The sequence below is a fragment of the Rhinopithecus roxellana genome, chromosome 8, assembly GCF_007565055.1.
Source record: "Rhinopithecus roxellana isolate Shanxi Qingling chromosome 8, ASM756505v1, whole genome shotgun sequence".
In the NCBI taxonomy this organism is placed as follows: Eukaryota; Metazoa; Chordata; class Mammalia; order Primates; family Cercopithecidae; genus Rhinopithecus; species Rhinopithecus roxellana.
Genome location: NC_044556.1, coordinates 128,278,779 through 128,297,691, shown reverse-complemented (window position 1 = coordinate 128,297,691; position 18,913 = coordinate 128,278,779). Strand labels below are relative to the sequence as shown.

At 36.6% G+C, this 18,913-nt stretch overlaps 1 protein-coding gene across 2 annotated transcripts in view; it reads right to left on the bottom strand.

The window, feature by feature from the left end:
- The window catches only part of RASAL2 (RAS protein activator like 2), a 393,164-nt gene that overhangs the window by 155,742 nt on the left and 218,509 nt on the right, over positions 1–18,913 (bottom strand). For both annotated transcript variants that reach the window (XM_010375694.2, XM_010375695.2), the window contains exon 3: positions 16,584–16,710. In XM_010375694.2, the coding sequence (XP_010373996.1) occupies positions 16,584–16,710 (127 nt within the window). The remainder of the gene's footprint in view (positions 1–16,583; positions 16,711–18,913) is intronic.

The window sequence follows — 18,913 nt, the reverse complement described above, 5'->3', positions numbered from 1 at the left end:
TGGGAGTTCGAGATCAGCCTGACCAACATGGAGAAACCCCATCTCTACTAAAAATAAAAAATTAGCCAGGCGTGGTAGCACATGCCTGTAATCCCAGCTACTTGGGAGGCTGAAGCAGGAGAATTGCCTGAACCTGGGAGGCGGAAGTTGTGGTGAGCCAAGATTGCACCATTGCATTCCAGCCTGGGCAACAAGAGCGAAACTCCATCTCAAAAATAAATAAAATAAAAAAAAAAATTAATTAGATATTCTTTTCCGAGACATAAACTTTTAGTACAATAACCAATTCTGAAACAGCAGAGCATTATTACAAATAAAATGGAAATAGTGTACAATAAATTCTAAAAGACAAATACTTACTAAAAGGTGACTTCTTAGAGTCTAATAACATTTCTTTTGAAAATCCACTTATTATTCTCACTTATTAGCAGTAATTATGAGCGAAGTAGATTTCTGTTAATGAAATTTTGAACCTATTCTCAAATTCCCTGATGAGAACTGATACCATATACCTTTGATCTATGATGAATTCTTTCTAACGTGGAAAACATATAAGCCAGCCTTTTACATGGGTACATGAGATTCTGAAAAATTAATTTTTCTTGAGAAAGTTTAAAAAAATTCTTACTTATTTATTAATTCATTTCTTTATTTTTAGAGGCAGGGTCTTGCTCACTCTATCACCCAGGCTGGAGTGCAGCAGCATAATCATAGCTAGTGCAGACTATTTAATCATAGCTATACGTAGAATCAAATTCCTTGGCTCAAGTGATCCTCCTACCTCTGCCTCCCAAGTAGCTGGGTGTACAGGCACAAACCAACATGCTTGGCTAATTTTTTCATTTTTTGTAGAGATGGGGTCTCATTATGTTTCCTAGGCTGGTCTCAAACACCTGACCTCAAGCAATCTTTCTGTTAAAGTGGTAGGATTACAGTCATGAGCCATGGTACCCAGCTAATTCTAACTTATTAACTTGAGTAACACATTTAGTTATAAAAGCTCATTTTTTACTGTAACTAACTGTATCACTGATGTCAAACCTTATTAGAAGAAGCCTAGTTTTCTCTTTTCTCCTATTCCACATACAGTTTCTTTCAGGGAGCCTATCTACCACTGTGAAAGTTTCTAGCCTTTAGTGGCTACTCCAAGGCTATTTCTATCCAACTGTTATATGCACTGCTAATGCTATTATGCTTTTAAATGTATTTTTTCTCTTCTTATTTTAAGTCACACCCAATGTATTATCTCATTAGCTCTATCCCTAGCTCATCTGGTTCCTAATAAATATATCTGAATGAATACTTCTCTACAATTCCTACCTTTAAAAATTAATTACAAAAGATTTGTTTAAATACGTTTTTGACTCTTTGATGGCACTACTCTGATTAAAGTGGGAGGGAAAAAACATAAAGGCCTTTAAGGGGAAAAAATGAACTGATAATTATCTTTCCTCTATTACTGGTTCTCTTTCTAATTCAGTTGTGTTTACTTCCTTCTCATCCTGTGAATTCATGTTCTAGTCACTGTTTTCTACCTTGAATTTTTCCTATGTTATTCTCTACTCTTCAGAGTTAGAAAGAACATGTCAAACACAGACAAAATAGGAATTTTGTAAGGAGAATGTTTTTTAAAAATGAAATGAATGGAGGCTTCCTGTTGTGCTATATTAAATATCAATTAAAATGAGGAAAAATGTTAACATGCAAATATCTGAAGACAACAGGAAAGAAAATGGCTTTAAATTTTACAGAAATAAAAGTAACCAGAACAATCCAATGAACACAACAGCTTTATGAGAAACTAGGAAGCTTTCTTGGTTAAGCATTTTTACTCTAGAGACCAGTTGGCAGGTGGGTGCCAAGGGGGTCATAACAAACCAAAAACTTCATCCCTCGAGACAATTACAGTCTGTTTTGTATATAAAATTAAACTAGATTTTCCACCAATCTGATTTATAAATCCTTCTGCTTGAGATGTAAACTTAAAAGGCTTTGGTAAACAGCACAGCCAATCTTGGGCTACCTAAAAAGAGAACATATGCACATGTACAATTAAACAATATTTAGCTAATTTTTCTCAACTTATCTAAATTACTTATTTTTCCTTTCAGAAAAGGTTCTGGGCAGTCAAGGGTCTAGGTCAAGTCTCCAAATATATTTCAAGATGCATTATAAACAAGCCCACTCTCATCTTTCTACTTTCATTACATAACAGACTGGTGAATTATGATTACACTTTAGAAGAAAGGAAGTGCAAGTGAAAATGGAAAAAAACAAATGAGCAAAGTGACAAGATATAGAGATAGAATGCTTTAAGATATGTCACACCTCAAATTTCTTTTTTTCTTTTCTCTTCTTTTTTTTTTTTTTTTCCTAGAGATCGGGTCTTGCTCTGTCACCCAGGCTGGAGTGCAGTGGTGCAATCTGCAGCCTCGAACTCCTGGACCAAATCAATCCTCCCACCTTAGCCTCCTAAGTAGTTGGGATTACAAGAGTGAGCTACTATGCCCAGTTTCAAATTTCTGTAGTAGGTTAAACCTGTCCAAGCAAGATGAGAAACATAACACCTAATCTATTATCTCACTGGTTCCACGATTTTATGAGTCAGAGTGAACTGAAGTTTGTCTCAAATCAAAGTTACTGCTCCTGCATTGTTCTTTGGAATCATAATAAAAATCTCCTCCGACAAGGAAACTGAGGTTCAGGATTAATGATGAGAGGATACGGAATTTGAATTCAGGTTAAGACAACTTCAAAGCTGGTGCCATTTTCCACTACCCAGCACTGTCACTGGTAAAGGTATCCTTCCAGACAGAATGTGTTCTAGTTACAGGTATGCATTTTCTTTCCTGAAACAGTAAACCCTCTATCTGTGAAATAACTGCTAAATCTTCTTGTGTGGTTTTTGTATACTAATTAATCTCTTAACAACCTAATACATGTTTTTGCTATAAATAACCTAATATTCATTTTGTGAAATGCAGCAAAAAGGATAAAATGGTCATTTCCTTTCATTAAGATAATTTATTTTCTCTTACCATTCTCTATAAGAAAATAATTAATAAAAGTGATTTACTATTAATAAAATCTTAAAAATAAACACAAATATCTTGCTCACTAACACAACTATGGTTATGATATTAACCAACAGCAAGGAGTTCAGATCTGACATTCACAACCATGTACACTTGATACTGTGACTTGTTAACTTGGACAATGGCATTTACCAACTTTGTATTTATCAAAACCAATAGTTGTGACTATATTGCTTATAGTCCTGTGGCTGTGCAATGATATTTAGTAATTCTCTAATTTTATTACTAAACAATTTTCTCTAAAGTGGGTATGGCTTTCCCTTCAGGATAAAAAAGAATTACCCACATCTAAGATTATTTTTCACTTTGACATGCTCCACCTGAAAGTCAAGAAAGAGTTTCTCTAATATGTCTAATATCAGTCATTTGGTCAACAATCAGTCACTCAGCCTGCAATTATGTACAAAACAACCTGCTATGGTGATACCAAGGTGAGTAAGATACAATCCTGCCATCTAAGAGGTTCCAATCTAGTAAAGATGATACATACCAACAACTTACTGAAAACATAAGAACATACATCCAAACATCAGAAGTACAAAAAATGCTGTTTATCACAGATAAAAATGCTAGTGAATTCTGATCAGTGAATGAAGAAAAAGATTGCCAAGAGGTGATAACTAATTGGGCCCTTAGGATAATGGGATTTCTACATATGGAAGGTAGAAATGAAGGTGGAAGAACAGAGTAAGACATTACAGGTTTATGCCCTATGTGAACAAAAGCCCACATGTATTGAGAATGCCTAGTGAATCTGAAGCAGTCCTATGTGGCCAGAATCCAAAATACGTATCTGTGGTGGGGGAAAAAAAAAAAAAAAAAAAAAAAAAGATGACCTTAAAGAGCTAATTCTCGGTCAGAATATACACGACCTTTAGTGTCACTGTAAATTTGAACCTCATCTTATAGATCAATGGAGACACAGTAAAAGTGTTTAAACAAGGAAAGTAGTATGATTCAATTAGTGCTCTAAGATAATGACAAATGAACAGTAAAATTAGTTAATACAGAAGGATAAAAATGGAAATAGGAATAGATAGATGAGTAGTTGTTATTTAGGTAGAAATAAAAGAGTAATGTAAAGTTAGAATGACTAGAAGGATATTAACAGAACCATATTATTAACATATTAACAGAACCAATCATCATATGAGAACAGGTTTTGGGGAGGGAAGGAACAAAGAAAGGAAACTAATCAAAGATAATGGCTTCAGTTTTGAACATTCTAGTACAGCTGTTCAGATGACCAATTGGGAATTCAAATCTGGAACTGAGAAGAGAAGTAGAAGCCAAAAATAGAGATTTAAAAGGTATTGGCCCAGGGATGACATTTGGAAACATGAATATAGGTGAAGTCAACTACCGAGAAAGGACAAAGCAAAAGAAGAAGGCTAAGGATAAGACATTTAGACATCTGCATTTAAAAAGTGGGAAATACTTTAAAAAGTACAGTGAGGCAGGACATAAGCAATAGAGGAAAAAATGTCACAGAAGTCAAGAAAGAGAAGCTTTAAAGGGAAGTTGATCATTAAAACCACGAAGAGAGTTAGAAGATGACGAGGACTAAAGTTATGAAACTTGGCCAGATGCAGTGGCTTGTACCTGTATTCCCAGCACTCTGGGAGGCCTAGGTGGGAGTATCACTTCAGGTGAGGAGTTTGAGACCAGCCTGGGCAACACAGTAAGACCCCATCTCTACCAAAAAGACATTTTTTTTGAGATGGAGTTTCACTCTTGTTGCCCAGACTGGAGTGCAATGGCACGATCTCGGCTCACCACAACCTCCGCCTTCTGGGTTCAAGCAATTCTCCTGCCTCAGCCTCTGAGTAGTTGGGATTATAGGTATGCACCACCACACCCGGCTAATTTTGTATTTTTAGTAGAGATAGGGTTTCACCATGTTGGTAAGGCTGGTCTCAAACTCCCGACCTCAGGTGATCTGCCTGCCTTGGCCTCCCATAATGCTGGGATTACAGGTGTGAGCCACTGCTTTATTGATATTTAAACTTTTTTTCTATTTTACACATTATCTATTGACTTTCCACTATGAAAGATGAGAATGTGAATCTTTCCTCCTCCATCACCATCCCAGTAGGTGCATACATATTCCTATTCTCTCACCCTCCCTATGTAGTTACATAGTAATTTTGGTAAGGGCAAACAATATGATGGCTATGTATGTTATTTAAACTCCAGCCACAGAGTAAATCCTATGTAGACTGTAGCATAGTGGTCAGGAGCATAGATCTTGAAGGCATACTTCCAGGGTTCAAATCCTATTTTTGCCACTTATTGGCTGTCTAGCTATTTAGGCAAGTTACTTCACCTCTCTATACCTCAGTTTCTTTATCCATAAAATATTCACTGTAACATTATCTACCTCTTGGGTTTACAAGGATTAAAAAGTTCATATACGTAAAGTGCCTAAAATGTTAAAAGGTGCTATAGAAGTATTCTCTTTGTCCTGAACTACTTTTTTGTTTCTCTTATAGTGTTCTCTTATATTATTCATTTGCTCAGATATCTATGTGCTTATTGTTAATTCAACCACAAATGCGCTTCCTATTGTTTCCATTGATTGAGTTAACTTATCAATTTTTGTTCTTGGAAAGTCTCATTACAGCCTTATCAGCTGCTCCAGTCTGAACTGGCTGTCTTCATTCTACATCTTGTACTGAGCTATTAAACTTGGTTCTGTCTTTAGCATTCTACTAAAAGTTCCCTTTTTCTCTCCCCTGTGCTGAATCTCCTGTCTTCATTCTTAGTAAAACATATCTTTCATTAGCTTCAGGAAAAACGATGTGTAGGAGGCAACCTTTTATAAGTCTTGCATGTCTGAAAATGTCTTTATGCTATTCTCATACTTGACTAACGGTTTATAGCTAAATATACAATTCTGGACTGGAAAAAAATTTCCTTCAGAATTTTGAGGGCATTCCTCATCGTTCTCTAGCTTCTGATATTGCTTATTGTAAGTCCAAAGCCTTTCTGATCCTTTGTATGTGCTCCGATTTCCCTTTCTTTGCAGGTTTGTAAGACTGTTTCTTTGTCACTAGAGACAATTTAAAATTTCATGAAATGTGCCTTGTCATGGGAACTCAGTAAGCCCTTTCAATCTGGAAACACATATCTTTCAGTGGTGGGAAATTTCCTGAAATTATTTCACTACGGTTTTGCTCCCTTTCTTTGCCTTTTTCTGGAATTGTTTCGATGTTCAACTTCCTAGACTGTTCCACTCATTATTTTATCATTTTTTTCTCTCTGCTTTCTATTTTCTCAATTCCATTTTCCAACCCTTCTATTGAGTTTTACATTCAATTTTTTTTTTTTTTTTTTTTTTGAGACGGAGTCTCACTCTGTCGCCCAGGCTGGAGTGCTGTGGCCAGATCTCAGCTCACTGCAAGCTCCGCCTCCCGGGTTCACACCATTCTCCTGCCTCAGCCTCCCAGGTAGCTGGGACTACAGGCGCCCGCCACCTCGCCCAGCTAGTTTTTTTTTTTTGTAGTTTTTAGTAGAGACGGGGTTTCACCGTGTTAGCCAGGATGGTCTCGATCTCCTGACCTCGTGATCCGCCCGTCTCGGCCTCCCAAAGTGCTGGGATTACAGGCTTGAGCCACCGCACCTGGCCTATATTCTAATTTTTTAATAGACAAAAGCTCAACTTTGTAAAACATTCTGTTCTTGTTTCATATATGTAATATCCTATCTTTCTGAGGATATCAATCTTTTTTTAAAGTTTTCTGTCCCCTGCCTAGTCTCTATACCTCCACGTTGCTTTTTTCCTTTTTTCTTTCTTCTTTTCTTCTTCTTCTTCTTCCTCCTCTTCTTCTTCTTCCTCTTCTTCTTCTTCTTCCTCCTCCTCCTCCTCCTCCTTTTTTGTATGCTCTAGTCTCTCGCTTTCAGGCTTCTCTTCAGATGTCCACTAGTCTTCAGGCTTCTCTTCAGATGTCCACTAGTCTTGGGAAAGTTGGTATCCTTAAATCTTTCTTCTTGGGCTAAATACCCCAAGGAGTATTCTACTAATCTCCTGCCTGTAGGGTAAAGGCAAGTGAGAGAAGAAAGGTGGAGGAGTCCCATTATTCAGTGTGCACATATTCACCTAATTCCCTCATATGTGGTAAAATGCCCTGTTCTCAATTTTGCCTAGTATCTCCCAATCCAAAGATCCTTGGGATCCTTGGGCTTTTTTTTTTTTCCCTCCAAAGAGTACACTTGGAGTCTTATACTAAGGTGGAGGTATAGGTAGGAAGAAAGTTGTTCAGTGGAATGGGGAAGAGGAGGAGACCTGGGATCTGCTACTACATATGTCTGGCTCAATTCCTGAGCTATTTGAAGATTCTGTGGTAAAGGTCAGCTTCATTTTTAGCCTTCTTCATAGCCAGATTAAAATTTGGCTTTCTTAAGTAAGCTATGTCATTTGCCACACTCTGCTTGCTTTTCAGCTTTCAATGTGTGTGTGTGTGTGTGTGTGTGTGTGTGTGTGTGTGTGTGTGTAGCTGTTTTCTTCTTTCTCATTCTCCATATCCTTGACGGATCATGTCTTTAAAATAAAATACCTTTACTAGGTTTGGTGGAGTTTCTGGGAGGAGTATAATTAGATGCTTGCGTTCAATCTGCCATTCATCTCCTCCAGATGTCCAGGCTGAAACTAAAAATCATTCCTACTTTCCACCTGATTCTCCAACCACCACAGTGGTTTAGTAAGACTAACTTGGCCTTAGGGCTGATTAAGAGGACCCTCTAGCGTGGGTATCACATTTTAGAGTACTCTACTCTGGTCTTCTTGGGCACCCATTTCCACAGAACTTGACTGTACAAACTGAGAACAGCAACCACAACAATAGCCTATACAAATGACTTCCACAAATTAGAAAGGGAATCCTTTATTGAAGAAACTTTACTGCCATCTACTGGAAATTTTATGAAATAGCTACAAATCAATGATAACAAGTGACAGGTAATAGGGTAACAGTTTGCGTAACCGTTAAGTGGCTGCACTGCCTTGGAGCCACCTTCACAGAAGTAAACAAATCTCTACTGTGCAAAAATATGGATGATAAAAGAACAAATTAGGAATCCAAACTTCAAATTACAGCAGGAATTGTGGTTTAGCACCTCAACTTGGAATTGAGAACTGAAGTCCCAATGGAAAAAAATGTTACTGCTAATCAAAATCTAGCTCATAAGAGTAACAAAAGTAACAAAATCCAACAGTAAAATTGATTTTACTAGGTTAGTTTGAGAACTTTTGGATTTTTTCAAGGTAAAGTGTTATATTCATTATAGTATTTGAAACCTAGTTTTATCTCTTTTTTGTGTTACTGACCATGTTTTTGAGAGTAGTGTCCCCAACCACTTTGTCTCCACTTGCATAGTGTACTGATTTTTAGGACTCCATATGTCACATTATAACAGATGGCTATTTTATCCCATAATCAAGTCAATTCTTCCAGAATATTATCATCAGTATTACCACATACATCTTCCCGAATCTTGTTTCAAAGAATAAATATATAGTCACTCATGGTTTTTAAGAAAACCCAAAACTACTCAACCAAAACCTTGAGGAACATTTTTCCAGGGTTTTCTAGCTTAATTATTCATAATGATTCTGATAATTCTTGAGCTCATTTGAGTTATCCTCAAATTACTTGCATATCACCACAATCTATTAATGTGGAATACAAATATAATGCCCAGATATTATGCAGCTGTTTTAATGTGAGCTTTCTTATAGATAGTAGTGAAATAATCTTACTTTACAGGAGAGGAACAAGACATGACATTTTAAGGAAATTTCAAAGAAAATCAGTGGCTGCTATTATCCATTGAGCTCCAACTTTCAAAGCTAGAAATACCAGGATATTATTTTTATAAAGATTTTGATCATTTATATGTATTAATATATCACCAGAAAGTTCAAGGTCTACTTCTGTTGGTTAAGTAAATATACACATTAATTTAACAGCCAATCTAAATATTGAGTACTACCATACACAGACATTATTTATCAGTTTTTTTACCCTATTTTTAAAAGGGAAGGATATATCTCTTATAATATTAAATCTTCATTACTCACATATCCTATCTGCCAATGCCATTACCATCCAGTAGTTTCATAGAAGATTCTAGCATCTTGAAAATATTTCATAAATTATCTAGGTATTTCTAACAATGTCTTGGGAATAAAAACAGAGTCCTTACTAATTTACAAATAAAGTTAGAACTAAGGCTAATTTAACAGAAAGGGCCAGGGTTAAAACCAAGGTTTCCCAGCCTGAGCAACATAGTGACACCCTGTCTCTAAAATAAATTAAAAAAAAAAAAAGCCAGGCATGGTGGTGAGTGCCTATAGTATGAGTTGCTTGGCAGGTGGAGGTGGGAGAATCAGTTGAGCCTGGGAAGTTGAGGCTGCAGTGAGTCATGATTACACCACACCACTGTAATCTAGCCTGGGCAACAGAGTGAGACACTGTCTCAAAAACAAAACAAAACAAAACAAAAACCCAGCTAATGTTTGAATAATCAATATCCTTTATTAATTTTGATCAAAAGCTTTAACCTTTATAATATTTTTATAAATACCCTAGAGAACATATTGTACTTTAATATTACTTTTTTTCAAAGTTTTCTCAAGTTTTTAGTCACTTAGAGGTCTATAAACTTAGGAAAAGATGGTATAAAGTAAAAGGTTGGCTTTTCCTCAGTTTTCCAACTTAATTTCCTTTTTTGGTCTTGATGTATATAAACATAAAAATTTTAGATAGCTAGCTTTGACTCTAAAAGACTTTCGATATATTATTTCCTAAGGCTTGCTAGAATATATCAGATGCATACTGTGTTAAATTATAATTTTAAATACATTTATCAAATGTTTATGGGTTTTGGAGGACTCTAGGATAATAAAACAAATTTACTATCATAGGCACAGTTTTTATAAAAATCCAGACATTCTGTAAGTAAGATCATGGGATAACTTTAATATTCTATCATAATATATTAAAATAGAGGCATGAGATCTCTGCAGCCTTGAGTTACTAGATGTTTGGTTTTGAATTTACCAGTTCAATCCAAACTTTCTGCTTGAGAACTGAGAAAGCCTTGGACTTATGAATGTTTGGCATTTTCTAATTAAATCAGCTTTATGATCAGGTTTATGATGTTACATGCAAACAAGTATCCTTGCTCATTTCAGGTTCATACTGTAGTTTGCCCATTTGGGCATGAAAACGTGAACTTTACAGGAATGTCAAAGAAATACAACAAAAAGACTGGAGGGAGTTCCCGATTCACCTTGTACTATATACCAGCCAAGTAGTAAGGAATATGCAGTAGCAGAGATGAATTTTCTTCCATAAATGCACAGTTCACAAAAATGTCCACTCTTCAGCTTTCACTTTTCCCCTTTCTCAGAGTTCTTGCAAGATATTTCATAGCTTTGGTTTTTTTTTTAAAAAGTTGAATTTGTAGGTTACACTGACATTGAAAATGACTATTTACTAATTCTAGTTCACACGGTCAACTAATATGCCTTCCAGTATTATTTGTATGCAAAGAACCCTACTACCCGAAGAAATAATTTCCTTTTGAAAATTCAGCAAGCCATGCTTTGCATCATTTGAATTTAGATAATCTTTTGATGAATAAATTAAAACCTGGATACTGTTACCAGAGGAAAATAGTTTTTTCCTAGGTTTTCTAAATCTGGAAGTGGGTACTTTAGACATGATGCACACATGCCTTAAGAAAACATCTCATTTTCAGTGGAAAAAAATTTGATGAATCAAAATCTATGTCAATTTTAGTATCCTTGGTAACCTGTAAACTGCTGAATGCAACAGTCTGAGAACTCTTGTCAATAAGAAGTAAACTCTGTGCTTAAGCACTCCCTTCTTTTTCACCATACACATTTGTCTCAATTTGCTTATTTGGAACCAAAATTTTGGATTTTCATCTTTCCTCTGTTAACATACAGAAATGCCACTGATTTTTGTATGCTGATTTTGTATCCTGCAACTTTACTGATTTTGTTTATCAGTCCTAATAGTTTTTTGGTGGAGTCTTTAGGTTTTTCCAAATACAAGATCTTATCATCTGCAAACAAGGATAAGTTGGCTTCTTCCTTTCTAATTTGGTTGCCCTTTATATCCTTCTCTTGTCTGATTGCTCTAGCTAGGACTTCCAGTACTATAATGAATAAGAGTGGTAAAAGTGTGCATCCTTGTCATATTCCAGATCTAAGAGGAAAGGCTTTCAGTTTTTCTATAGGCAAACATTTAAAAAGAACTGTCTTCATTTGCTGTTTTGATTTCCTTATCACACCGTCTTCGAAACCCATTTCGGTAGGGCTTCTGCTGCCACATACCATTAAAACTGCAGTTCCTAATCTTACCAAGAACCTTAATGTCACTAAATCAAATGTGTGGTTTTTGTTTTGTTTTATTTTTGAGACAAGGTCTCACTCTGTTGCCTAGGCTAGAGTGCAGTGGTGTGATCTCAGCTCACTGTAGGCTCAACCTCCCAGGCTCAAGAGATCCTCCCACATCAGCCTTCAGAGTAGCTGAGATTACAGATGTGTGCCACCATACCTGGTTAATTTTTTTATTTTGTAGAGATAGGGTCTCACTATGTTGTCTAGGCTGGTCTCATACTCCTAGATTTAAGTGATCCTCTGGCTTCAGCCTCCCAAAGTGCTGGGATTATAGGTGTGAGCCATCATACCTGGCCTAATTATTTTCGTTAGTCCTCATCTTAGTGGCTCTTTTGGTAGCATACAACAGAGTTGGCTATACAGTTCTTAATCATCCTTACTATGTACCTTGTAATAGTATAGACCATGTATGTGACAGCACAATTTAGCTTGTTTTTCTTCATCTTTTTAAAATTTTCTTTAAGTGTAACACACATATGCTCAATGAATTATCACAAAGTGAACACATCTGTGTAATTCCTATCCAAGTCAACTAATAGAACACTACTGGCACTCCAGAACCCACCTTTATATTCCTCCCAATCACTATTCGTGCCTCCTCCCCAAAAGTAACCACCATCCTAATATCTAATACCATAGATTAGTTTTAACTGTTTTGGAACTTTATATAAATGGAATCAGACAGTACGTACTATTTTGTGTCTGTTCTTCAGTGAACTGTTCGTTAAAATATCTGTTCAAGCCTCTTGCTCATTTTCTATGAGGAAGCATTTATATATACTAGATAAAAGCCCTTTGTTCATTACAGGTGTTGCAAATACATTATTCTCCTCTGTGGTTTGCCTTTTCACTCTCTTAATGATGTATTGATTGATAGAATTCTTAATCTTCTTTTTTTTTTTTTTTTTTTTTAGTAGAGACGGAGTCTCACTCTGTCGCCGGGGCTGGAGTGCAGTGGCTGGATCTCAGCTCACTGCAAGCTCCGCCTCCCGGGTTCACGCCATTCTCCTGCCTCAGCCTCCCGAGTAGCTGGGACTACAGGCGCCCACCACCTCGCCCGGCTAGTTTTTTGTATTTTTTAGTAGAGACGGGGTTTCACCGTGTTAGCCAGGATGGTCTCGATCTCCTGACCTCGTGATCCGCCCATCTCGGCCTCCCAAAGTGCTGGGATTACAGGCTTGAGCCACCGCGCAAGGCCTAATTCTTAATCTTAATATAGTCCAATGTATCAATTATTTCCATTATGAATAGTGCTTTTTGTTTTGTTTAAGACAAATTTGTCCAAGCCACGGTCCATGGGCTGCCTGCAGCCCACGATGATTTTGAATGCAGTCCAACACAAATTCTTTTTTTTTTTTTTTTTTTTTGAGACGGAGTCTCACTCTGTCGCCGGGGCTGGAGTGCAGTGGCCAGATCTCAGCTCACTGCAAGCTCTGCCTCCCGGGTTCACGCCATTCTCCTGCCTCAGCCTCCCGAGTAGCTGGGACTACAGGCGCCCGCCACCTCGCTCGGCTAGTTATTTGTATTTTTTAGTAGAGACGGGGTTTCACAGTGTTAGCCAGGATGGTCTCGATCTCCTGACCTCATGATCCGCCCATCTCGGCCTCCCAAAGTGCTGGGATTACAGGCTTGAGCCACCGCGCCCGGCCTGAACACAAATTCTTAAACTTTCTTAAAACATTATGAGATTTTTGCACAAACTTTTTTTTTTTTTTTTTTTTTTTTTTAGCTCATCAGCTATTGTTAGTGTTAGTGCATTTTGGGTGTGACCCAAGACAATTCGTCTTCTGATGTGGCCCTGGAAGCCAAAAGATTGGACACTCCTGACTTAAGAAATCTTTCTTTATCCAAGATCATGAAAATATCCTACATTATTTCTACAAGTTTTATTTTATTTTATTTTTTATTTTGAAAGAGAGTCTCTCAGGCTGGAGTGCAGTGGCGCGATCTCGGCTCACTACAAGCTCCGCCTCCTGGGTTCATGCCACTCTCCTGCCTCAGCCTCCTGAGTAGCTGGGACTACAAGCACCCGCCACCACGCCCAGCTAATTTTTTGTATTTTTAGTAGAGACAAGGTTTCACCATATTGACCAGGCTGGTCTTGAACTCCTGACCTCGTGATTTGCCCACCTTGGCCTCCCAAAGTGCTGGGATTACAGGCGTGAGCCACTATGCCTGGCCTATTATACTTTTTAAATAGATCTTGATACTAGTAGATTAAGTCTTCTCACCTTGTTTTCTTCTACCGTGGCTATACTTGGTCTATGGCATTTTGAGATGAATTTTAGAATCAACTTGCCAATTTTGTATGTGTATGTGGTGGCAAGGTTGGGGTACAGAAATTTTGAAATTCATTGAAATTTTGATCTTAAAGACAACTGACATTATATTAAGTCCTCTAAACCATCATCATGGTCATATAGTCCTCAATTTATTTAAATCTTTTTTTCTTTTATATTTTAAAGTTCTCTATGTAGAAGTCTTTCACATCTCTTATTAGATCTTTTCCCCTAGGAATTTGTTATGATGCTATAATAAACAGGATATTTAAATTTTTTCATTTCCTGTTTATTGCTAGTATACAGAAATACAATCATTTTTTGTACACTAACTTACATTCTAGTTTCTATGTGTATTCATCCTATCTTGCTAACTACATAAAAAATGTTCTAAGAGCAGAAGTCTTTTCACTCTTAGCGACTGGCATAGCATGTTACATATACAGCAATTACTCAATGAAATACTTGACAGCAGAAATTTTGGCTAAAGACAAATCACTTGGAGATAACAATAAAAAAACAGAACAATTATCTAATTCAAGATTAGACTGGCATATAAGCAAGAATGGCTCTAGAAGTAGTGTTTTTCCCTATAGTATTTATGACGATAGCTTTTAGTGCGAATTTAGGACATTTGCTCTGAAAACAATCATGGACTGTCATGAGTCAGAATGGCTAATGGACTTCTTGTTAAGCACAAAAGATAAGGACTGGCTCTAGACCAGACACCTCTGTCACCTTATCTTAATTTGTCTTTGGAGCCAGTACCTTGAACACTGTAGATATTTAACAATTTCCTATATAGTTCTTTCTTCTATAACATTGTAGTAATTCTTGAGACTATAGTTGTACTTCCTCAAAATCTATTGACTTTTATGGGTCAAAGATTGAAGATCGAAAGGTTCCTAGAGAACCGGTAAAGACAATAGTCAGGCTGGGCGCGGTGGCTCACGCTTTATTCCCAGCACTTTGGGAAGCCAAGGCAGACAAATCATCAGTGGTCGGGAGCTCGAAACCAGCCTGGCAAACATGGTGAAACCCCGTCTCTATTAAATATACAAAAATTACCCAGGCATGACGGTGCATGCCTGTAATCCCAGCTACTCGGGAGGCTGAGGCAGGAGAATTGCTTGAACCAAGTAGATGGAGGCTGCAGTGAGCCGAGATCACGCCATTGCACTCCAGCCTGAGCAACGGAGCAAGACTCCATCTCAAAAAAAAAAAAAAAAAAAAAGAAAAAAAGACAATAGTCAACGTATCACTGCAAATAATGAAAGCAAAGGAACTGAAAGAAAGCACTGGGGCCTATCATGGGGAGGGGGGAGGGGGGAGGAGGGAGGGATTGCATTGGGGAGTTATACATGATATAAATGATGAATTGATGGGTGCTGACGAGTTGATGGGTGCAGCACACCAACATGGCATAAGTATACATATGTAACAAACCTGCACGTTATGCACATGTACCCTAGAACTTAAAGTATAATAAAAAAAAAAAAAAAAAAAAAAAAAAAGAAAGAAGGTGACTCTAAGCCAGTTCAATTTACAAAGAGGTTGCATGTGAAATATAAACAGGCTATAAAATGGTTACACCCAGACAAGTTTTTAGTAGAATTTAGGCCCACACATAAATTGGTTTCAACACATGTTAAAGAAGTACAGTGGAAATAAGATGAGAGAAAAATCTGACTTCTCCAAGGTGGGTCCTTGGAAAAAAGTGCTTGCTAACTCAACTAATTTCTAGGAAAGCAACAACTATTACACAATAAAAAGAAAAATAAGATTCAAATTCTGCTCAAAAGGATTCAAATTCCAGCCAAAAGTTCTGGCTTCCACTTAAAAATGAAGAAAAAGGCAACTCCCTCCAAAATCCCAAACCAAACCCTGATTTTAGAAAACATAACCAAAATTATAGAATTATCCATATTGATCACCATAGAGACAATATATGATTCTACCTACTTATCAAATGTCAAAAGTCTAAGGTTCACTAAGCAAATAATAACACAACAATATAAAGCACCAAAACAATTCCTACCTTTCAAATTCCTTCATTATTCTATTTAATCTTAATTATGTTCTTTTAAAATTACCTGACCAGCCTGATTATTTAAGTATCCATTATTAAAAATGAAAACAGTTAACAGAGTACATTTGATAGGGAATGAGGGAAGAATTAGCTGCTTTCATATTGACATTAACTCCTTTAGTATATAACAATGAAAGTAAGGTTTCTTTGGTAACCTTACTGGAAAAATGGAAGTAGGGTTTCTCCCTTTTGTCACCCACTCCAACCATAGTCCAGCATATGACTTTTGCGAGACATGCAAGATTAAATTAGTTGAATTAGCCTGATCTAATATTACATTGTACAAGATAACACCAGTAGCTATCTGAACAAGATACATCTAAACCACTTAAAATTAAGTTCCAACACATACTGCTCCCTTATGAACCTCAGTGCTTCAACAAGATCACCAAATACTCTCTCAAAATCTACAGCTGAGCAATAAACCCAGAAGCAACACATTATCCCATCTGCCTAGGACTGAACAGCAAGCTTACTAGTGCTCACACAAAGTCTACCTCCTTAAAATAACTTTGCTATCAGTTGGTTATAAAGAACAGAACTTTCTAATGACCTCTAACTCTCGCTTAATGAGCCATTGATTTCAATGCACTTAACAGGAAATGCAGGATGTTCTGTTTTACTCAGTAACAAGTCTATACATTAAGGGATAAAGGCTAGGAATTTATTTCCTTTTCACAGTAGCTTACCCAGTTTAGTGGCGCCCTCTGGTGGGTACTCAGGAAACTGACCCTCGGAAGGGACGCTGACAGTTCTCCTCAGGCATCGCCCTTTGGTGGAATCTGTCTGCTGCTCCTGTCCCCCTTCCACAGGTATCTAGTTAATCAAAAGCAAAAGATGAAACTTAACAGTGAACTCACCATAACTACCTTCTGATTGAATAATAGTTTTAGTTAATGAAGACAGAAGTGTGTAACAAAGAGTAAGGTAAGAGAAATATAGAAATAAAGTATATACAATGGTAAGGTATTACCAACCCCTTCACAGGAAGCTTTCCTTTAAAAAGAAAACTGGGCCGAGTGCGGTGGCTCACGCCTGTAATCCCAGCACTTTGGGAGGCCAAAGTGGGCGGATAACGAGGTCAAAAGATCGAAATCATCCTGGCCAACATGGTGAAACCCTGTCTCTGCTAAAAATACAAAAATTAGCCGGGCGTGGTGACGCCCACCTTCAGTCCCAGCTACTTGGGAGGCTGAGGCAGAAGAATTGCTTGAACCTGGGAGGCAGAGGCTGCAGTAAGCCGAGATCGCACCACTGCACTCCAGCCTAGCGACACAGCAAGACTCCATCTCAAAAAAAAAAAAAAAAAAAAAAAAAAAAAGAAAGAAAGAAAAAGAAAACTGAAAAATCAGGAAAGGTGAGTATGTAAATTAGCAAACATGAAGTATGTACAAGTCATATCCAGGTGTGTACTTGCTCCTGGAGCTCACAAAACAAAACACCCACACAAATAAAAGGTCCTTCTATATCAGAAACTAGTTCACAAGTTCCAATTTTGCCTAATGTTTAATAAAATAAATGGAAATAAAAGTTGATCAGAAAGATTTAGCCTCAAAATTACCTTTTTTTCTTTTATTTTTATTATACTTTAAGTTCTAGGGTACATGTGCACAACATACAGGTTTGTTACATATGTATACATGTGCCATGTTGCTGTGTCTCAAAATTATCTTAAAAGATTTCATTAAAGGTAGTAAAATCACCCAAATTTCCTTCAATTTTAGAATTGAGCACTTATACATAGTTAATAAATCACATTTTCAGTGGAAACTTGTATAGATACCAACATAAAATGAAAGACTTTCTTCCAAAGGTAAGATTGTTTTTATAATCCTAATAAACATTTTTTCTGACATAATTTCAGAAACATATCAAGTGGTTATTTGCATATGTGGAATGAGAACTATGAATAGTAACAAAAAAAAACTCTAATGCCAACAACTATTTTAAAACTTACAAAGCAGGTTATCATTGTAGAGTAATGGGATGGTTCAAAGTTGTGTTTTTTTTGGTTTTTGGGTTTTTCTTTTTCTGGTAATGCTAAGTATTCAGTAATGAAATTTTACTAGTAGCTTTTATCAGAATTAAGAATTGTAAAAGTATGTCATAATTAATCACAATTCCTAATTTATTATGGCTCTAATACTGTTTTCAATACATTTCAATAATGAAACACTGAGTTATTACATGTGCAGGTCTAATGAATTTATGTGTGTGACATTATGAAGGAGACATTATTATTATCTCCTTTTAAGAGATGGGGAATGAATGATTTATTTCTCCAAATGATTATAATGGACACGTATCACATCAATGGATCCAGCAAAAGTAGGACAGGTATAGGCTTAAGTGTACATGCCTTCTGCTTTGCTTCCATAATCCAACTCCTATGACTCGGGTCAAGGAGATGATGGCAAGGAAAACTCTCTCTCTGTTACTGAGAATCTGAGGAGCAAATTCCTAATGCCTCCATAAGCGTTTAAAATTTTCATACTCCTTATAGGACCCCCAATTCTCCCATTTCCTTATTACCATAACTATGGTTATTCTTTGCACATTGAGAAATTGAAGGGCAGAAGAAATATAAAATTACAAAAATAAGCCAAGGTCAAAAAATAGCATCAGTAAAGACATGAACTCTTCCAAAAGTACTCTGTAATACAAAACTTCACAAACAGTAATCTAAGTCATCTGTCCCTTACAGGATGGAAATTTTATTATCTCTACTTAAATAATTAAAAGAGTATCACTGATAGGTTTAAATGACTATCTCCTATTAAAAAAGGCAAAACGTATCCTGTATCTGCCTTAAAAGTCAGAAGAATGAGAGTAAATTTGGAAAAAATAGTCTGGTTCTTTGAAGAAATAGTTGGATCTAAATAAACATAACTATTTGATAACAGTTCTAAAAATGCCTATTATCTTAAATAATAAAGGCCTAAACCATGCAGAAAAAAAGTAGTAGTTTCTTATGGTGTTTTAGGAGAAAACATTTTTTCTATGCAAATTTATGAAGGCC